Genomic DNA, 23,862 nt, shown 5'->3' with positions numbered 1-23,862 from the left:
ATGTGAGTTGTGCGGAGAATTTAAATAATCAGGATGGAGATTATGAAAAAGGAAAAAAAAAAAAGGAGGGGAAATCGGGATGTTGCTGTATAATACGCAAGTGTAGGATAAAGTCCTGCGATGTAAAAGTTGTGAGATGATAAGCCACTTACGACTTGCGAGAATTGAGCACCGAGGTCGTGCTTATCGATGACGTAGGTTGTCTTGTGAATGTCCTCGAGATGGAGCTGCAGAACGTTTAAATTCCGACAGAGAATACCGCACTGGGGACACCTTTCACCCTGTTTCGTCGAACCTCCTTCTCCTCCTACGCCGCCACCACCAACACCTCCACTCGCAGTACCATCCGCGCAACCGCCCACTTCCGTGTCCGCACCTGTCTCGTCCTCGCTGCACCCTGCTCAAATGAAACGCCCTATATTAATTTCCAGTCATGGCCGACCATCTAATATCCCTCCAAAAAAAAAAAAAAAAAAACAAAAAAAAAAAACACTACTATAACCCCTACAGCTTTTTTCATTCATTTAAAAAATATTTTAATTAAATTGATTTTTTTACTTTATTCAATTTTTCAAAATAATATTAAAACTATTTTCAATAATAATGTATCGAAAAAAAAAAAAATATCCACAATTTTGAAAATCAGAAAAATTTTGTTTAAGGCCATGTCCAAGTGTGGCAGCGCCATCTACATTGAAACTAAAATTTTTGATTTCCAACAGCCTTTTCTTAAAAATAAGAAAATAAAATGCTTTTTCCTTTATGGATAATTGATTATTGGCAAGAAATACACCAGCTGAAACTTTCTTTGAGTTAAAATAATATGGGGACGCATGATTATGTTCTAAAAATCATTAGTCATAATTTACATTTTATCGAATTTTATTTGTCCTAATCAATTTTGAGCCGAATTTTAATTTATTCGAAATAGCATTTGGCATAATTTTCATCAATCCGATTTTCTCTATTACAGAATTTTTATATAACGGAAAATTCAACACACAGAATTTTTAATTCTTCGAATTTTTATTTGCTCGAATTTTCAATTTAACATAATCGGCATTTTAAAGAATTTTCATTGGGTAGAATTTCATTGAATAGAATTTTCATTTAGATGAATTAAACTCAGGCAACGTAAGGGTTAAACCTATAAAAAGATTTCTTGATTTAAAGAAACCAATTTCTTTGACTTCAAAATAAAATTTTCTTTGAAACAAGAAAAAAGCTTTGCAGAGAAATTTTTGTTTTAATTCAAAGAAATTTTCTTTGAATTAAAAAAAATTTTCTTTTGAATCAAAGATAAATTTGTTTATTAATGGCAGGTCAAAGTAGTTGTGATTTTTTCATTGAAGTTCTATGAAAAAAAAAAAATTGCTACGACTTTGACATGCCCTTAAATCAAAGAAATTCTAACATTGATAGGGTAGTGCATCAATTACGACGCGTTCAAAAAAAAAAAACAACACAGAAAATTAAAAGGCATTAAAATAAGCTGCAACGCTTATTATTTTAATCCATTTTGGTATTAAAATAAGCAAAATTGGATTAAAATAATAATCGTTGCAGCTCCAATTACAGTGTAGTATCTTTAAAATACACGTAATTTTTGTCACCGAAACTGATACAAACGAGCGGTTATAAAAAAAATTACTGTATTAGTTTCAATTTCTCATATTTGTTTAAATAATTGATTTTTATAAAGTTAAAATTTATTTTTAATATCTAAATAACATATAACTTTTTCACAGAAAATTATAAGGTATTAAAATTAATATTATTTTAATGCCTTTTAATTTTCTGTGTTAGTTTAATAAGTCTTAAATTGACTTTATACAATATAGAAATGTCGAATTTTTTTATTTCAAAGCGTGTTTTAACTCGAATCGCGCCATAATTAGTGCATTTACCCTAAAATAATCAAGGTAACATTTATTTGAATTAAATAAAAAAAATGTCTTTGAAACGAAAATAATTTTTTTTTTTTTTAATCAAATATAATAATTTGTTTGAAACAAATAAATTTTCTCTGTAACAAAGGAAAATTTGTCAAAGAATTTGATTTCTTTGAATGAAAGAAATTTTTTTCTGAGACATATAAAGTCGAAAACAAAAGCAGTAATTTTTTTACTATACTTTCACAGTAAATCCTAAACTTTCCGGAATTTCTGGCAAATTTTATACTCTACACCGAGAAAAAAGATTTCTTTATGATTCAAAGAAAATTTATTTGTTTCAAACAAATTATCTTTGATTCAAACAAAATTATCTTCGTTTTAAAGAAATTTTTTATTTAATTCGAATAAATGTTTCTTGGAACCTATATATATATATATATATATATCAAAACAAAAATTTCTTTGATTCAATTATAAATATTTAATCTAAATGAAAATTCGTTTGGCGCAATGTTTAAAATTCATCAATCAATATAATCAATGTCAAGAAAATTGTGATTGGTGAATTTTAAATAACGCGCCGAAATTTCGGATAAATAAACATTTCGGTGCCTAAAAATTCTGTTAATTGAAAATTCGTTAAAATTAAAAAATTCTGACAAATGTGACGCGTTCTAAAGAAAAGGACCTTATAGAAGCAAATTAATTATAGGTTATGTTGGCGATAATTTTAACTTGATTAAAAATTTCTTAAATATAAAATAAAAATCAATTTTTATTGAATATTTTTGAATGTAATAAAGACTTAAATATCAATAATTTGAAAATTTATTCTCTGTGTGTATTTTCGCTTGGAAATTTTAAAACATAATCTATAATTTTTTTTGCTTCTAAGGTCCCTTTCTTCAAAGTGTTAAATGTTAATTTCAAAAATGAGAATTCGTTTAAAATATAATTATATCTAATAAAAATTGTTGAAATTTCTAACTACAAATGATTTTTATGCACACACGAAAAAAGAAGTAGAATTTTTACCCCAAAATCGGTATAAAAATTACCTGCAATAAATTTTATCCTAGTTGAGGGCGCCACTGTCTATGTGAATTAGTATTGGTTAAAATTACCAGCAACAAAATTTACCCAGCGTTTTTCCGTGCACGGAAAAAATGAAAAAGTAATTTTTACTACTTTTGGAGTAAAACGAGAATATTGTCCGAAGTTTCTGCGCATCTCTGGCAACTTTTACTCCTAAAAATAGTAAAATTTACTCTAGAAATAGTAAAAATTACTACACGAAACAGAAAAATTTACTACAGAAATAGTCAATTTTACTATTTTTGGAATAAAAGTTGCCACAGAGATGCGCAAAAAACTTCGAATAGTTCGACACAGAAAAAACGCTGGATAAATTTTGTTGCGGTTAATTTTCATCAATGCTAATTCACATAGACGGTGGCGCCCTCAACTAGGATAAAATTTGTTGCATGTAATTTTTATACCGATTTTGAGATAAAAATTCTACTTTTTTTTTCGTGTGTGATCCCGTTTATTATTCTGAAAGTAGCAAAAATTACACAGAAAATTAAAAAGCATTAAAATAAGCTGCAACGCTTATTATTTTAATATCCAATTTTGCTTATTTTAATACCAAAATGGATTAAAATAAGCAAAATTGGATTAAAATAATAGTTGCAGCTTATTTTAATGCCATTTAATTTTTTGTATTTTCTTTCTTTCCGTGTGAGATAAAATCATGCTCCCAATTTTAATAATATAATATATTATTTCAATGGAATAATGATGCGCCGCTTTAAAAAAAAAAATTCAATATTCTCAAATTAAATCGAATTTACCAAACAATTGATAATTTAACAAATTAAGATTTTAATGGAATAATATATGATGGTCTAAAAAACAGCCCACATATATTATACCTATATATAAAATGTGGCATAAAACGGTTAATTGAAGAATTAAGGTACATAGGGGCACCTTGAATTATCGAAAAATGTGGCCAGTTTTTGGGGGGCACCCTTTTTATTATCAAGGCTCAATGCATTGATAGAGGGGTGGAAGAGAAGGAGTATAGTGAAGGTGAAGGACGCACGGGGGTAGTTTGGGGAATGTGGGGCGGATGGTGAAGGTCGTGATGATGGCTTAAAGTCACGGCGGAGGGGAAATAGAGAAAGAGAGAGTAAGAGAGAGAGAGAGAGAGGTAACCTATAAGGTGGGAGATGAGGGCTATTCGATTCGAGGGCACAGGGGTGAAAAAGAGAGAAAATCATGAAATCTCCAGCAAAAGCATTGTTCGAATCCCGGGACACGAGCGTGTGTCGATGCTGGGGGTGCCACGATAAAAGTGGCACATGGCAGGGTCATTCAACCCTGTCTAACTTTTTCAGGGGCCCATTGTCAGTTGACGGGATTTAAATGCCATACGATTCGCAGAGGTGATTAGCTGGGAAAAACCGGTATATATACGCCGATTTAATTTCGTCACAGGGAACACGACGCTAGAAAAGAGAGATAAACTGATATATATATATATATATATATATATATATATATATATACATTTTAATATATATACATTTTATACACACACACAAACTCTCTCTTTCTCTCTTTTGGTCCATGTCTGTACGAAAGATATCAAAAAGGGAGCAGTCAACAGAAAAAAGTCAACTAAAAACGCGCACATCAAAATATTTATAAATATATAATACTATAATTTCAAAAATTTCTTTTTAAATTCAATTCTTTTTTTTATTTTGCAATTCATATTTAATTTTAAATAAAAATTCAATAAGAAAGGGACCTTAGAAGCAAACGAATTATAGGTTATGTTTACTCTCTAAATCTGAATAAGTGAAATTTCACTTAAAATGTATCAAAAGTCTTCCACGTAGAAAAATAAGTGTATATGCACTTTTAAATAAATGGTTTTCACTCAAAAATAAGTGATGTTTCACTTATTTTTAAGTGCATATACACTTATTTTTCTACGTGGAAGACTTTTGACACATTTTAAGTGAAATTTCACTTATTCAGATTTAGAGAGTACACAATAGTTTTATAAAAGATTTTTGTTTTTTTCTAATTTAAAAATAAGTTTTTATTTAATATTTTCAATAAAGGCATAAATATAAATAATTTTTATTGAGAATTGATTATGTTTGTGTATAAAAATTTCAAAACATAACCTATATAATTTTTTTTCTTCTACGGTCCTTTTCTTCAAAGCGCATCACACTCTCTAAATCTGAATTAGTAAAAATGTTTACTAATTTGAAATAGTGACTCACTTTTTTCTTCTGAATTAGTAAAATTTTACTTAAAATTAGTAAAATTTTACTAATTCAGAAGCAAAAAGTGAGTCACTAATTCAAATTATTAAACATTTTCACTAATTCAGATTTAGAGAGCATATAATAAATAAATAGAGGTTAATCGTATTTTTTTAATCATTATTTATATATGTATATAACACACAAAAAACAAATACTGAAACTGTTAACATCTTAAAATCAAAATGCCTTAAAACTAGTGTAATTTTAATCTTAAAACTAGATTAAGTCAATTTTAGGACTTAAAATCATACACTCAAGGCTGAAATTCAGTAAAAATGATTCTAATGTTAACGGTTTCAGTCAACTTTCAGTGAACTGAAAGTAAGTATTACACAGAAAATTAAAAGGCATTAAAATAAGCTGCAACGCTTATTATTTTAATCCAATTTTGCTTATTTTAATCCATTTTGGTATTAAAATAAGCAAAATTGGATTAAAATATGCAATTTATTTTAATACCTTATAATTTTCTGTGTATTTTTTAGTGTGAAGAGTTTTTGACTTTCGTCTGTAAGACTGTGTGTGAAGCCACGTGCGATATCATTATTAATTGGCATATCGAATGAGCGGAAGCTCAACATTTTTCTCTTGGCAAGAATCTTGCCGCACTGCCAACGAACTTTGCCCGCAGTTTGCTTTGATAACGAATACTGAAACGGGTCAAAGCCGTGACCCCCCCCCCCCTTATATATATACATAAATTCCACATTTTTCGCACCTAGTCATATTTGTTTCTCGACATTTTTAGATGAGTAAATACATATATATATAAAAGAAAATAAATGGAACAGAATATTTTCCAAAAATGAAATGCTATGAGAAAAAAAAACGAAATAAATCCCCTTCGGCAAAGGAGGATACAGAAAGAGAGAGAGAGAGATAAAATATCTATGACACACTTCAAAGAAATGAAAAAAAAAAAATTACGGATAGATTTTTCAGAGTTGAAACTTTTTTGATTTTTATCCTGTATATTCGTATATACTTTCTATTTATAAACTTCTTTTCTCATAGCCTTATGTTAGTTATATAAAAAGAGAAAAATGATTTCTAAAACAAAAGTGTGAAAAATTAGGAGGACCATGAGAGGGAGAAGGACTATAAAATTCCAGGTGGAAGCAAGATGCGACGGAAGTGTTACCATACCGGAAACTTACGGATGGGACCCAGATGTGAAATTTTTGTTGCGGCTCTCCATTTCTACGTGCTTTTATGACTTTTTGAAAATGTAAATTCTAAATTGAGGTAGGACCCATTCACACAAGCGCAAGCTGCATTCTACCCAGACAAATTTTAACTTTAATGTTTTACACGTTTCTTCGAAATTCATCTCTTCGAAGCGGAAATCGAACTTTAAAACATACATCACTTTTTTTTTTTTTTTGTTTTAAAATAAAAAGAATTTTCTATAAATATTTCTTCAATATAATTATTAATTTGAGACTCTCTAAATCTGAATTAGTAAAAATGTTTACTAACACAGAAAACTATAAGGCATTAAAATAAGCTGCAATGCTTATTATTTTAATCCAATTTTGGTATTAAAATAAGCAAAATTGGATTAAAATAATAGTTGCAGCTTATTTTAATACACACAGAAAATTAAAAGGCATTAAAATAAGTTGCAACGCTTATTATTTTAATGCAATTTTGCTTATTTTAATACCAAAATGGATTAAAATAAGCAAAATTGGATTAAAATAATAAGCGTTGCAGCTTATTTTAATGCCTTTTAATTTTCTGTGTACCTTATAATTTTCTGTGAATTTGAATTAATGACTCACTTTTTGCTTTAGAATTAATTAAATTTTACTAATTGTTAGAAAAAATTACTAATAACCCAACCAAAAATTTCAGTATTATACCAGAGTTAACTACTGGCGCAGTACTGGTTCAGTATTGGCTACCGAGGCTGGGCAGTCTGTACTGATCCAGTACTGGTATTTTCATTGTATCAGTACTGGTACAGTACCACCCTTCCAGTACTGGCAAATCAGTACTGAGCCGATATTGAGCCAGTACTGGCTCAAATATATTTTCTTTTTGATTAATACTATAGTTTACAAAAAGTTCTAAAGTGAACCTGATAAACCTTTTTGTTTAAATATTTTGTTCATAAAAATTTTTTCACTTTGATTTTATTTTTGAAAATTAAAAGGTATTTTATTTTGCTTTTTTGAGGGTATAAAATTATTTAAACAAAAAGTTTCCTGAGACTAATTCCAAAACATTTTGCAAGTTTTTTTTTGTTGTTTTCAGATATGCAATAAACCAAAAAAATTCTTTAACGATCAAACTATAAATAAATAAAATTTTTTATAAAAAAATTAATAATTTTTAAAATAAAAATTCAAAAAAATTTTCTTGACAACACTTGTTAAATATTAAAAAACAACTTTTATTTTCTTAAAAAAATTTTTCAAAAATTTATTTTGATGCAAATAATTAAAGTGAATAATAAAATAATTAAATAGCTAATTGTATAATTATTTTATAAACATTTTTATTTTTACTGAACTGTTTTTATATATTATAAAAACTTTGGTTTTATAATAAATATATTTTTATATTTATTTTTTGATTTTTTTAAATAATGATTTGCAATATATTTTATATTTAATAAAAAATAAAAACTGTTGGTGTTTTCGATTTTATATATAATAAAATATTAATTAGTTAGTTGACTAATTTAATTAATATTTAATTTGTGTTGGGTTACTAAAAATTTCACACACTTTTTCCTAAAAAAAAAGTATTACCTGGAGCAGAGATTTCACTATTGCAGTGAAACTTATCTCTGTTACAGTTAAAGCTTTCTTTTCGTATACAATAAATTACAAAACTGCCAGTACTCAGCCAGTACTGAACCAGTAGTGGTTACCAGTACTGGTGCCAACTCTGGCAGCCAATACTGGTAAAATGTTATCATCCCAAAGTTACGCCAACTCTGGCGCCAATACTGGGTGCCAGTACTGCGCCAACACTTGTCAGTACTGCGCCAGTACTGCGCCATTAGTAAATTTTTGATTGGGAAGAAGTAAAATTTAACAAATTCTAAAGCAAAAATTGAGTGACTAATTCAAATTAGTAAACATTTTTACTAATTTAAATTTAGAGAGTACGAAGAGAACGCGTGGTATTCAGTCATTGTGTCTGAGTTACAATAAGATCACTATCTGTTGGTCCATATGGATATAACGAGGCAATATATACGCCCATGACGTCAACGGAATGTGGAAACAGACATTGTAAATTGCAAATAATAAGTGTAATCTTATATATATCTGGAGCGCTCGTCTGCGATTTATAGAGTTCTACTTCCACAAAATTTCTAGACAATGTTTTATCAAACAATGTGTATACAAATTGTGATTATTGACAATTTTATATATTTGTAACGAGACAGAGAGTTAATTCTTAAAAAGAAACGAAAATAGTAAAAATTTTATATTCTCGTTTCAAGTATATATAAAATTAGGGATTTTAGAAATGAAAACAAAATTGTTTTCGCATATGATATGTATATAAAATTTAATTGAACTGATTTTATATTCCCAATTGAAAGACGTCAATTATATATGCGATGATAATAGCATTTTAATGTTTCTTTTCTGAAAACCGGGGATTTATATCTCTCTATATATGATAAACACTGAAAGTAAAGAACAATGGGTCAAATACGCTCGCGATATGCATAAAGGATAATGTCATCCTTCTTCACCGCTCATAAGAATTATGATTCACTAATATATATAAATTAACTAATATGATAATTAACGACATTTATACGACATATATAAATTTTTTGTAATTAATTTTAAATTATAAATTATTAATTAAATTTGTTAATTAAGTAATAAATTTGAATTTTTAATAAATTTTAAATTACATATTCAATTGAATGTATATATAATATAAATGAAGGCGCGATTTTCTGAAGGAGAATAAAATTTTCTCGCGGTTATGTGGTCTCTGATAATACGCGATCTTCATTCAAGAGAAATTGAGCAAGATAAGAGTGTCGAGAGATGTTTTTTTTTTCGTTTTGCTTATAAATATGTACGTTGCGTAAGGAAGTATATTTCTAAATTACTGTATCTAGAAACTTATAATATATACACAGAAAATGAAAAGGCATTAAAATAAGCTGCAACGCTTATTATTTTAATCCAATTTTGCTTATTTTAATACCAAAATGGATTAAAATAAGCAAAATTGGATTAAAATAATAAGCGTTGCAGCTTATTTTAATACCTTTTAATTTTCTGTGTATGTGACGCTCCACGAGAAAAGGGGCAAAAAATTTTAGGTTATGTTGAAAAAAAAAAATGATTGTTTAATGGAACAAAAACACAGAAAATTAAAAGGCATTAAAATAAGCTCCAACGCTTATTATTTTAATTCAATTTTGCAGCTTATTTTAATGCCATTTAATTTTCTGTGAACATAACCTAAAATTTTTTGCCTACGATCCTTTTTCTTGTGGAGAGAGTCATAGAAAATAACAAATGAGTAAATAGTCAAAAAAAAAAATTATCTTCGTTACAAAGAAACTTTTTATTTAATTCAAATAAATGTTTCTTTAATCCTATATATATATCAATGTTAGAATTTCTTTGATCGAATGCACAATTTTTTTTTTCATTCAAAGAAAATTTCTCTGAATCAAAGAAATTTTCATTATGAAACTAACACAGAAAATTAAAAGGCATTAAAATAAGCTGCAACGCTTATTATTTTTATCCAATTTTTCTTATTTTAATCCATTTTGGTATTAAAATAAGCAAAATTGGATTAAAATAATAAACGTTGCAACTTATTTTAATACCTTATAATTTTCTGTGAAGAAGCTTTTTTTTGTTTCAAAAAAAAATTTAATTTTGCGAATGAAAGGAAAATAAGTCAAAGAAATTGGTTTCTTTAAATCAAAGAAATCTATTCTCTGGGTGCGAAAGGTATAGCCGAGGCAAAATCATGCTGGATAAAGGTTTCGGACATGGCGGCCGCGCCCCATCAAGCTCAATGACCTCCACCGGAGAAATCGTTTACTTCACGCGTAGGAGATCGCGCGTGGCTTCTTTCAAATAAGTAATAATAAAAAAATATGTATATATATATATATATATATATTTATTTTTTTTTTAATTTTCCATTTTACCCCCTCTCAAAAACGAAGCTGAAATACGTAACGTTTATATAAACGATTTTTAAAGAAATAATTTTTTAAAATAAAAAATTCTATAATTTTTTGCCTAAAAAATATTTTTTTTCACACAAATTTAAAAATATCAAATTAATATCAAAAATATCAAATTGATACAAAATTTTTATATCAATTTAATATTTTTGGTATCAATTTGATACTTTTAAATTTGTGTGTTTATAATTTGTTGATTTAATGAAAACTACAAGAAATATTTTTTAGGCAAAAAATTATAGAATTTTTCATTTTAAAAAATTATTTCTTTAAAAATCGTTTTTATATAAACGTTGCGTACTTTCACAGAAAATTAAAAGGCATTAAAATAAGCTGCAACGCTTATTATTTTAATCCAATTTTGCTTTTTTTAATACCAAAATGGATTAAAATGAGCAAAATTGGATTAAAATAATAAGCGTTGCAGCTTATTTTAATGCCTTTTAATTTTCTGTGTTAGCTTCGTCTCTCAAAAAAAGTATTTTAAATTAATATACAATTATATTTTATTAATTATATATATTGTACTATAAATATTAATTTAGATTATAAATAGAAAATTTAAAATATATATTATTTTAAAGAAATAAAAAAAAAATTGCATCTTCTATATGGATTAAGAATAAAAAGTAAAAATAAATGTTAAATGAAACAATAGAAAATATCTATTGTGAATAAATTAAATTATATATATATATATTTAATTTGTTAAAAGTGCAGCGTCAACTGCAACGGTTGTTATAGCATGTTTACGTGAATCAAGAGTAAATTTTATCGAGGCGGAAACAATGAGAAAATTAGCCGATTTGCAGCAGTTAGCGCTCAACGAGGCACAAGAAATATTCTGTTTCCGACATGCCAACAAATGTTTTGGGCATTTTGAAACATGACATTTTGTTTATTATATCAATTAGTGACACCTGTCACTGGATATTTCAACATGCGTATTCCTATATATATATATATATATATATATGCTAATGCAAAATAAACATATTTTTTTATTTTATTTGCCAGAATTTCTTTTTAGACGAATTTACATTTTTCGAATTAATATTTGAATTACTTTCTTTGTAAACGAAATTTTATTTAACATAATTTTTAGGTATTTTTATTTGACATAATTTTTATTTTAATGAATTTCTTTTTATCCACCTTTTAAAAATATTATAATTTCACTCAATATTTTAATTTATCAGAATCACAGAAAATTAAAAGGCATTAAAATAATCTGCAACGCTTCTTATTTTAATCCAATTTTGCTTATTTTAATCCATTTTGGTATTAAAATAAGCAAAATTGGATTAAAATAAGAAGCTTTGCAGCTTATTTTAATACCTTTTAATTTTCTGTGATTCTCATTTAACAGAATTTTAGTTATTCGAATTGTTTTTAAAGTTAGAATTTTTAATTTATCAAATCTCTATGTGTTAGAATGTTTATTTACACAAATTTTTATTTTGATATAGAATTCCTAAAACAGCGAATTTTCATTTTATAGAAATTACAAATGGCCGAACAAATAAATGTCAGAATGATTTCGGCGCAGTTTTTAAAATAGACCAATCAAAAAATTATTATAAGAAATTTGTGATCGATTTATTTTAAAATTGGCGCCGAAAACTTTCTGACGCTTGCTTGTTCGGCCATTTATGTAATTTCTATCAATTCTCTGTTTTAGTGGTTTTAACAAATAAAAATTCATGTAAATAAAAATTCTGACACATGGAGATTCGATAGTTTTAAAAATTCTGACCTTATACAATTCGAGTCACTAAAATTCTCCTGAATGAGAATTTTGATAAATTAAACAAAGAAAAAAGCTGGTGTTATTTTTGTTGTGGGTAATTTTCTCCAATGTTAAAACCCATAAGATTTAACCCAGATTTAGGGTAAAATTTGTTGCGTGTTATTTTAACACCAATTCTGGTGTTAAAATCACAGAAAATTAAAAGGCATTAAAATAAGTTGCAACGCTTATTATTTTAATGCAATTTTGCTTATTTTAATACCAAAATGGATTAAAATAAGCAAAATTGGATTAAAATAATAAGCTTATTTTAATGCCTTTTAATTTTCTGTGATACTAACACTTTGTTTTTCCTGTGAAATTGGTTTAAATTGTAATTCTATAAAATAAAAAGTTGGATAACAAAAAAATTTGGTAAAATAAAATTTATATTAAATTAAAATTCGGTACCTAAAAACTATGTTAAATAAAATTTCGTTTACAAAGAAAGTAATTATTCAAATACTAATTCGAAAATTGAAAATTCGTCTAAATAGAAATTCTATCAAATGAAATTCATGCGAATTTGGAGCTTCGTGGCGTGGGCCCCCCCAGGGCCCTTTCAAAATTTTTGCACAGGTTTTTTTTTTTGTAAAAAATAACCTCAGATTTCGAAGAAAAAATGATTTTAATTTTTTTTTTCTCTGTACAACACAGTTCCAAAAAAAAAAAAAAAAAAATACGAAATTAACCTGCGAAATTTGGTGAAAATAGACGCGAGATAAAAGCCAAATGGTAAACACTAAACAGTATAATAACCATTGAGATTGTCCTATGTACATTATCGCATTGCCGATAGTTAAATGCAATGTCAGCTTGAACTTTCGGGTTAGGCTAGATCAAACAACGAAATGCTGAATATAAATACACGAGTACATGTGTTGGGATAATCATTATTATTGTTCCATTGCAGTTACAGTATATATATATATATATATATATATATATATATATATATATATATATATACGATTTACTCCATGAATTAGTAGTTTTCTACTATAGCAATTAGTAGTTTTCTACTAAAAAAGAGTTACTAATTCAATTGGTAATCGAATCCGCACTCTTTCATTATTAGAAAAACTACTAATTCAGATTTAGAGAGTACACAAATTTTTGTACAAAATGTATATATGAAAATTGAAATTTAGAGAAATGTCTAAAACGAAAAAACTTGAAAGTCACAAATATTTTCTTTTTTTTCATAAAACGGACAATTTGTTTTTAATTTCTTTGTCAGATTTTTTTTTTTTTTTGCTTTCTTTAAAATAATATTTTAGTTTATAAATATAGCTTTTAGAGAGAGGGGAGGGAGTATAAAAATAGTATATATGGAAGTCATGAAATATCGTTTATATACCTGGTGGCAAAGACCTGAGAGAGAGAGAGAGAAAGAGATTTCTTGAAAAATGTATTATAATACGTCGAAGAAAATAACACTTTGTTTCAAAAGTTGACTTTAAGCTGAGCGTGCGAAAAAAAATCATTTTAACCTTTCTCCTGTAATTTAAAACCTTATATACCGTTTGTTATGGTATTCGTATTACCTCTTGTGACCTACGTTATATATGAAGGTGTGCCGAATATTCCATTAGAGAATTTTTTTTCTACGAATATGAATGATTCATATATATATATATATAAGTATTATATCAAACATTTGAAGTTTAAATACCCTTTTAAGTAATCTACATTCTAACACGTATTTTTTAATATTTCATCTATCAATGATAAAATAAAAGAAAAACTTTTTAGTACCTATATGTAAATTTTCAAAAATCCATTTTTTTTTTTTAATAAATGAAAATTAAAATTGTTAGAAATTATTTTTAAATTTAATTTAATATCGACTTCAATATATATATAATATTAATAACCAAAGGAAATCGTTTACTTGTCGTTAAACATTGTGGAGTATGCTACAAAAGAATGAAAATTCAAAGGCTATTATAATCCTGCCTTAATCCTCTTATCCACCTGCTATTTTGAGCCTTTATGGCAAGCCCGAGATTCGACCGCTCTTTACGCCTCAATGCTAAATTCTATATATATATATAAAATAATATACTAGACATTTTCAACTGTTTAAATTATCTTTCTCCAAAACAAACTAAATGTTTAAAAAATAAAATTTAACAAAAATTTTTGTTTTCTCTGTTCTTCCGAGGGAAAATAAACGCTATATATGTATATATAAAAAAAGAAAAGTTGAACTAATTTTCAATTAAAAATTAACATACACAAAATTTTTAAAAATAAATCAAATTAAATTACCAATTAAAAGTGAATTTTAATTTTATTTATTTAAAAATAGGGAAATATGGATCTATTTTCTTATTTAATACTTGATATTTAAGAAATGAAAACATAAAGAAAGCAGAATACCTATCAGTGAAAAAAAAAAAAAATTAATGCGCGTCAGTTCATGTCAAGCTATATGTCATCCCATATGCTGATACAAAAACGTTACACAGTGTTTGTGTCTGCAAGAAATCCCTCTGGACGAAATTTCCACGTTCAGAGAGAAAGAGAGAGAGAGAGAGAGAGATAACCGGCGGGAATTTTTGTTTTTATTTCATTATTCTTCTTTTTGTCAAAGTTGAAATTATAAATGATACAATGTAGATATTATTTTTCAAAATTTTAATTTAATGTTAAAAATTTTACTCTCTAAATCTGAATTAGTAAAAATGTTTACTAATTTAAATTAGTGACTCACTTTTTGCTTTAGAATTAGTAAAATTTTACTAATTGTTAGTAAAAAATTACTAATAATTAGTAAAATTTAGTAGCAAAAAGTAAGTCACTAATTCAAAATTAGTAAACATTTTTACTAATTCAGATTTAGAGAGTAATTTGTTAATTATTATTTTGATTACGTTATAGTATTCTCGATTATTTTTGTATTAAAATAATAAAACGATTGGTTGCGATTAGAAAGAATTTTTTTTTTATATATACGGAAAATATGAATGACACCGCAGCAATTTACTATTGCACAATATTATTGGAATTCACATGGATTTCAAAAACATATTGTGTAATGCTTTAAGATTTATCTGCTTTGTTATTTTCACTATATTTTGTGCTCTAATCAAGTTTCATAAAAAAATTTTGAATTCTATTTTATTGTAAATGCTATATCTAAAATGACGTTCACACACAATTTCTCAATATGATTTTCATTAAGGCGTTTGTAATTGCATCGAATATAATACGTAATTTATTTAAAGCAGCAATTATACTGAGAAAAATATGCTATATTATCAATAGCATTTCTGTCAAAGGTATAAAAATTATTGATTCAAAAGCATATATACAAATATTTAACAATATTTAACAAATTTTATAGCATATGCTTCAGAATCAATAATTTTTATACCTTTGCGGCAGAAATGCTGTTAATTCAATAGCATATTTTTCTCAGTGTAAATAAAAGTATCAAATAAAACTAATTTGGATAAAAAAAGGGTATGATTTTTTGACAAAAACTGTTTGGTATTTAAAGAAAGCAAAATTTTTTCCGTTGCTTCAATAAAATTTTGGGTATGATTTTAACAAAAACTGTTTGGTATTTAAAGAAAGCATAAAATTTTTCTGTTGCTTCATTAAAATTTTGGGTATGATTTTGACAAAAACTGTTTGGTATTTAAGGAAAGCAAAATTTTTTCTGTTGCTTCAATAAAATTTTGGGTATGATTTTAACAAAAACTGTTTGGTATTTAAAGAAAGCAAAAATTTTTCTGTTGCTTCAATAAAATTTTGGGTTTAAATACATTTTTTCTTAAACCTGCTAATATACTTTAAAGTAAATTATTAGAAGACGCAAATACAGCTAATTCTGTATTTGTTAAAAAGCATAAAACTGGTAAAAATTAAGAAACATTAATTATAAGAGCAAATGTCAATTAATGATGATATTGAGTTTGGAAAATCTATTTTTCTCAAAGGACACTGGAATTTAAAACAAGAAGATAAAACAAAAAACAAATTGTTACCTAAAGCACAAAAAAAAATTCATCAACTTATGCGAAAATTTTTAGTTTAATGACCCAACCCTGAAGTTGTCAATTGAAGTATGCTGCAGAAGAGGAGGAGTAGGAATCCCCCCCCCCTTCTTTTTTTTAATTATTATTAACAATATAAGTAATCGGTCTAGGCAACTTCAGTGTCCGGTCGGTGAACTGTAAGGAAAAATATAATATCTACAGACACACACACACACACATACCTCTGAACACGTTTCGTACAAGAGTCATGCTCATATTCACGTGCGCGAATTCCAAGCCTATAGCCTCGCGCCTCTCTTGTTGTAAAAGACGACGTTGTCGTAGTTGTTCCTGTAAATGATCCCTTAAACGTTCAGATGATATTCATATCGAAATATCCTTGTTTTTTTTTTTTTTTTTCAATCTGAGATAAGAAGCGCGTGGTGGTAATGCGTCGCCGCTTCGCGATCTCGATAGCGCCTCCTGGCGCTTTTTCTTGTGACGCGACAGAACGGATAATTTATCAGCGACAACGGGCACAACACCGGCACTAAAAACCCGAACATTAAGCACAATTTTTGCCGACAAACATTGAAAACTTTATTTCACACTATTTTTTTTTTAGAAAAAATATTTATTTATTAAAAAGAAATGGAGTATCGTGATAATATATATATTTAAAAGGAAATGATTCACTATTACCGACGGCGGGCGTTCATCTCAAGATCTTTCTTTATTTCACCTTGAATGAGATGAGGAGATCCAATTATCGTGTGAGACATATCCTTCTCTCGTCAGATGACAATCGGCACTAATTTCACAAATATCGCGTTCTAAAAATTGAATCCCATTTTTTTTTTTTTTTTTTTTTTTTAAATGAAACAAAAAACCTTTGCACCAGTTAAAATCCTCCTGCACTTGGATGATTTGTCATGGAATGAAATGAGGAGGAATATTAGAATTTGTATGTAAAAATAAAAGAAAGAGAGAATTAAGGAACGAATAAAAGGGATGTTGAACACCGGTGTTAGGGCATGGCAAGGCAAGTAATGTCGGTGTTACTCTAAGCACCGGTACGTTTTCTAAAACTAATACACATACAGAAAGAGAGAGAGACGGATTGGGACTGCTGGGTTTACTATAGGATGAAATGGATGGCGATGGCGGCGAGAGAAGCAGCAGCCACCGCCCCCATGCTTCTTTCTCTTTACCTCCCCCGCAGAATCCCAAACAGAGAGAGAGAGAGAGAGAGAGAGAGAGGGAGTATCGCTCCCTCTACAGCGAGCAAGAGAGATTCATCCTCCCACCCCGGGGAAATCCCTTCCCCTCATCCGTTCCCCTCTTAGGATGAAACTAAACTATACAGTTGGCAATGGGATGCTACACATGTAAACCCCAGCATCTCCCTCTTTCTATTGTATGTACCCCCCCCTCCTCTTTCCTCCTCTTATCACACGAGTTCATATCCCCACCCCTTTGGTCAGTTGCCACGTATATCGTCATCGGGTCCCCTACCTGCGCGTAGCCAGGAACGTATCGATGGAGTCGAAAACTACTTTTTTTTTCTTCTTCTTATCTTTTAGAGGGATGCTGGGCAAACTTTCTCCGATTTTAGGGGGGGGGAAATTAATTGTCGAAATGCGATACCATCGTGAATTGGATAAATAGTATATCCTTTAAATTAGATCTATAAAATAGAAATTTCGAGAAAAATAAACAAAGATAATAATTTTTGATAAGATGGAATAAACTAATTTCAAAATCATTTTCTAAGGAGAAAACAATATTCAGTAAAATAAAATTATAATAACCGACAAAGAATTGAAAATTTCATCCCTTAGCATCTAAACTAGCAATTTAACATTGCCTTAATATTTTTGCAATATTAGAATATTAAATCAATATTGCTTTAGTGTGATTTAATCATTTTTGCATCAACTAAATTAATTTACGATGATTAATTCTAAATTCCAACGAATTTGCTTTTAAAGAATATATACATCCGCTTTTTTAAATTCTATATCTATATTGTAAGTATATATATATATAGCAAATTAACAAATTATATCGAATTAATAGAATTATAGTAGCACTGTAAAAAGAAGGTACTAAAATAGTATACCAATTTTAGGTATTCACAGAAAATTAAAAGGCATTAAAATAAGCTACAACGCTTATTATTTTAATCCAATTTTGCTTATTTTAATTCATTTTGGTATTAAAATAAGCAAAATTGGATTAAAATAATAAGCTTTCTGTCGGGCAAAAGGAATCGGATTAATGTCCAATCGGGCATATGCCTCATCGGGTAAAATGAGTCGGGCGGATGAAATCGGGCAAATATGGGCAGCAACCCAAAAAAATTACTATACTGAAATAGTAAAGTTTACTACGGAAATATTCTTACTTTTTTTTTACTAAGCATTTGCCGGAAATGCGCAGTTATTTTCAAAAATTTTAGGATTTACTTTGCGATTTTATTTTTATTTTTCCATTTTTCTCCGTATATATATATAATTCCTTTTAGTTATTGAAATGATTGTGGAAGTTTAGACATTATTCTTAAGTTAATGTAAAATCTCTCTTAGTTAATACAAGTGACAAATGTTGACTATATCTTGCTGCATGGTTGGAACCATTTCTCTCTTTCTCTCTCTCTCTCTCTCTCTCTCTCTCTCTCTCTCTGAACGGAGATATCTCTTAATCAAGAGAGAAGGCGATATCAAAGTTTCCGGTGAACCTTCTCGGTATAGAGAGAGATTAGTTTTGGAAACTAACATATAAACTGACAGCCTTTCAAAGTCGCGGTTTAAAAATTTTTTCTTCAATCTATCGTTATACACTCTAATCCGACTCTTTTTAAATGATCAAAGAAACTTTAATTCATTAATAATAGAGTAAAAATTAAAATTATAAAATATATAGAATAAATAAAAATAGATCAGTTAATACAGGGCTTCAAAATGATATAAATATTATAAATATATATATAAAGACAAATTTCATATAACATAAAAACACATAACACTTATATAAATGAGATTCTATATCAAAAAAAGTTTTCGAACCCGAAGCAATATAACTGCTAAAATTAAATGGCTTCTTTGTAAATTTGTTCTTTTTTTAGATTTTATTTTCTTTATAATAGTATAGTATATATAAAAGGGTGAATTAGAAATATTATTTTAAGACTTGTAATTAAAATTATTTTACATATATGGAAATGTAATAAGCAAGTATATGTATATATGGAGATTTCAATTTCAGTTATTGGCACTAAAACCATTTCCATTTCGCGGATTAAAAGTAATTTGATCGAAATGAATTTTATGACAATACACAGAGCATCATTTATATATATATATATATGCAATGAGAAGGATAAATTTTATTTGAAATTAAAAAGAGTTTTGCGCGATTAAATGAAATTTTGCAATAAATGAAAAAACACAAAAATTTAAGAAGAAATTAATAAATTAATAAAAAAAAAAAAAATTTCATCCTATATTGTACATTTAAAAATTTTCGCATCTCTTAGGAATCTAATAAATTGGCTCGAAATAAATAAATGCACTGATAATGAAGAAGATGATCGGTTATCGTCTTTTGTCATTATAATTTCATTGTCCGTTTGTTTATTAGTAGGGTATAGATAACAGTATCAATTGTTGGTCACGGAATTAAAAATTACAATTCTAATAATATAAAGTTAATTAGAGTATATGGATAGACACAAACTTCGAGATTATGGTATATAGAAATCAGAGTGGAAAAATTTACAATAAAATTGCAATATGTGTGTCAATCAATTTTGCCATATATGATAAAAATTTTTTATGGAATATAACAATAGAGTATAACAAAAATTACATTATACATTTGAAAATGAATTAATTCTAGTACAACATATAAGGGAGAGGTATAATAACGATGCGTCTTATTAGAAATTAGCTCTCTCAAATGAAGAATAATGACCCTAGCAACTAAATAGACGTGGCATATGTCATATAAAACCTCAAAACACTTATATCTATGAATTTTAGCCTAAAAAATAAAATCAAGATAGTTATAATTTATAACAAAAAAAGGAAATTATTCGTGACAATAAAAAGATTTCTCTTTTTTTTGTTTTGTTTTGTTGATGCGTAATTTTTTATTAGCCAAATAATCAAAGGTGACTTTTAACTTTTGAAATAACTGATAATTTTGTTAAATAATTTCGAATATCATCTTGTTTCTATAATGATAAAATTCATGTAGCGAGAAGAAGAGCGATAGTGAGGAAACAAAGTCATATCACCATCGACAAGATTACTAATTTACGTGTCCTATTTCTATATAGAAAATATATAGATAACACAGTTTCGGTATATACAATTTCTAATATATATATTTATAATTCTTAAATTATCTAAAAATTAATTTCCTCATGAAATCTGTATTTTTAGTTAAACTTAATCATTAGCAATGATTTCAAATAACTTAATAAAAGAAAAAAAAATGTAATTAAAGATTTCAATTTAATGATTTTACAATATTTCAAAAGAAATTGATAGTAATAAACTTCCTGATTTCTAACAAATTTATTCGATCCATTTGCCTCATTCGTATATATATATATATATATATATATATATATATATACCAATCCGTAAATTAGTTTCATTCCAACACTTTATATATATATTGAAATCGACAATTACAGCAAGAATTTCAGTCTCACATTCTTCTCTTAGTCGTGCGTTGTTAAAGCTCTTAATTTACACCGCATTCAATTAATGTATACACAAATCGAAAAGTACAAATCGATTTAGTAATTTTCATTCTCCTTGTTACTCCCACAGGAATAGTAGGATTCCAAATGAAATAGAGGTAAGGTGGGGAAGAGGGGGGGGGGGGTTTAAAGAAGAAACAACTATATATATATGAACAGTGGTGGGGAGGGATAACGGCGTCCGATACTATTATTAGTATGCAGCTGCCTGTGAATTACTGAATGAACCAAGTACCGTCTCTCCGAACAATGCGAAACGAGTGTAACATTCTAAACGAGAGGCGACAGACAATGTTTATTAGACATGACTATCATAACTTGAAATAAAATTCTCACGAGTCAGTGGGTTCACCAAAAATGAAAGTATTTTCTAATGATCATTACATAATCAATTCTGTGCCACATTTAAAAAACAAAAAAATAGTCAAAAATTTAAGTTCCGTTAAAATTGAAATGAATTTTAGAAATTTAAATGTTATAAATTTTCAAATCGATAAATATTAAGGAATACTTTTTTAAAAAAATATTTTTTATGCTTTATTTGCTCCGCCCCTTTTCCCCTAAATATGTTAGCTCCTCCCATTATTTAAATACTGAAAAAAATAATATTCATTTCAAGATAAAAAACCTACCCATTCTATGCAAAAAATTTAATTATATAAACCGCCCTTTTTGTGTTGAAATTAATTATACACCAACCCTTTTACTAAACCCCGCCTACGTAACGCCTTCTATTTACTAGTCCCACCTACTTTTTTTCACTTCGAAGAATGCTCCGCCTATTACATCCCCCACTATTACTCTGACTCGGACACTCTATTCCTTCTTATTTGTTCAACTCCCACCCACTCGATTTTTTTCGCATACTCCGCCCAGTTCCCGCCTACTATTTTTCACGTTGGACAATGCTCCGCCTACTTTCTCTCTGACCCCGCCCATTTACTTTCTTTTATCGATAGTCTCCGCCTACTATTTTTTTCACGTTGAATAATGCTCCGCCCACTTTCTCACTGATCCCGCCCATTTACAATCTTTTATCGATAGTCTCCGCCTACTATTTTTCACGTTGGACAATGCTCCGCCTACTTTCTCTCTGACCCCGCCCATTTACCTTCTTTTATCAATAGTCTCTGCCTACTATTTTTTTTCACGTTGAACAATGCTCCGCCCACTTTCTCACTGATCCCGCCCATTTACATTCTTTTATCGATAGTCTTCGCCTACTAATTTTCACGTTGAACAATGCTCCGCCCACTTTTTCACTGATCCCGCCCATGTAACTTCTTTTATCGATAGTCTCCGCCTACTATTTTTTTCACGTTAAACAATGCTCCGCCCACTTTTTTCACTGATCCCGCCCATTTACCTTCTTTTATTGATAGTCTCCACCTACTATTTTTCACGTTGGACAATACTCCGCCTACTTTCTCTCTGACCCCGCCTTACGATAAAAGGAGTTTTTTTTTAATGTCAAAAAGTATTTTTTAAAATCTGTTTTTCTTTAAAAATAATAAATGTAATTTTGACTACACGATGATATAAAATAATTTGAGGATGATGCATAGAAAGTTTTTTTTTCTAAGTCTGGAGAATGATATTTCTAAATATTAACTTAATGGCGTGTGACTCACCTTAGACATGACCTTAAGACAACTCGAGATTTGTGGATTCTTTCAGTAATGTAAAACTTATCTTTCTCTATTGTCAATATAGGGTAACTTGAGAAGAATAAAATGTTGATACACTCCTGGGGTTGATCTTCGTTAAGTCAGATCGTAAACGGGGATTCACGAGATGAAACGAAGGTAAACGAAGGTGGCCGAATCGTCTCGAGAATTTGTTGTGTGTGATATAGGGAATCGCCCTCACCTCCCCCTCAAGAGCTTTCTATTCATTGGTAGATGATGGTGGGGATTCCCCAACTAGTGGACTATATAGATATACCTCTCCTCTTCCACCCCCTCGTTTCCTCTTTTGTTGCCGCCCATTAGGCGCCGCCACGGCGTGATTCGCAACTGTGTTTCTTTATCTGCAGGCACAACGTACCGGTGTCGCGACTCTACGGAATTCTGAGACACGACGCGCTTTTGCGATTCCTTTCTGTTTCATCGGTACAAACACAATAGAGAAATGTGAATCATCCCGCCGCGTAGCCATGACGTGTTTACTTATATATATATACAACATGAAGCGATACTGCTAATCGTCGTTAGTATTAATGCGCCAAGTCCTAGAAATTCTTTTGTTTTTCATGTAAAATATGAATGATTCCAAAAATATATTTGTTAATTAGATGCATGCTTAAAGGTTATGTTTCTGTTTTAATTTTAGAATTATTTAATATTTTCCCTTTTGGCAATGTTTCAATACTACATATATGGTTGTTATAGGGTCAATGCTGGGTCAGAATATTGGAGATTTATGTTTTCCAGTATAATTCTTTTTTTTTTTTTTAAATTTAGTCACATAAAGTGTGACCTTAAGACACACAACATAAATTTAAAAATGTCTATAATTTTCGCAAAACAATTTCAAATCATTTGGACATTAAGTTTCAAAGGAACAACATCCCCTTTTCATTACTTAAAAATCAAAATTAAAACCTTAACAAAAATTGTCTCGTATAAAAAATTATTAATAAAAAAAAAATTGATATTAAGCGGGTGTTCTTTGGGTAATGTTTTGAAAAAAATAATTATCTAAAAATCTATTCTATCTTCTACACAGCGAATTTGCCAACAATTAGAAACATAATAATGATGATCCATCTGATTGTAATTCGCAACAATCAATACAAGATACAATGTTAATCTAATTTTTCAATTTTATAATTTTTTTAAGTTTAATTATTATTGGAAACTTTTGTGA

General features: G+C 28.3%; 1 protein-coding gene across 2 annotated transcripts in view; it reads right to left on the bottom strand.

Annotated features, from left to right (window-relative positions):
• LOC127280751 (zinc finger protein 1-like) overlaps positions 1-23,862 on the bottom strand; it is a 50,137-nt gene that overhangs the window by 9,629 nt on the left and 16,646 nt on the right. The window contains exons 1-2 of one of the 2 annotated variants that reach the window (XM_051303991.1): positions 16,463-17,428; positions 153-397 (exon numbers count right to left, since the gene is read on the bottom strand). In XM_051303991.1, the coding sequence (XP_051159948.1) occupies positions 153-397; positions 16,463-16,496 (279 nt within the window). In that variant the 5' untranslated portion in view covers positions 16,497-17,428. Of the gene's footprint in view, positions 1-152; positions 398-16,462; positions 17,429-23,862 lie in introns of those variants that run through there. The other variant, XM_051303992.1, reaches the window with a different exon arrangement.

The sequence above is a fragment of the Leptopilina boulardi genome, unplaced genomic scaffold (assembly GCF_019393585.1).
Source record: "Leptopilina boulardi isolate dan_hultmark-lab unplaced genomic scaffold, ZJU_Lbou_2.1 LbouV2_249, whole genome shotgun sequence".
Taxonomy (NCBI): Eukaryota; Metazoa; Arthropoda; class Insecta; order Hymenoptera; family Figitidae; genus Leptopilina; species Leptopilina boulardi.
This window is presented reverse-complemented; position numbering and strand designations above follow the sequence as displayed.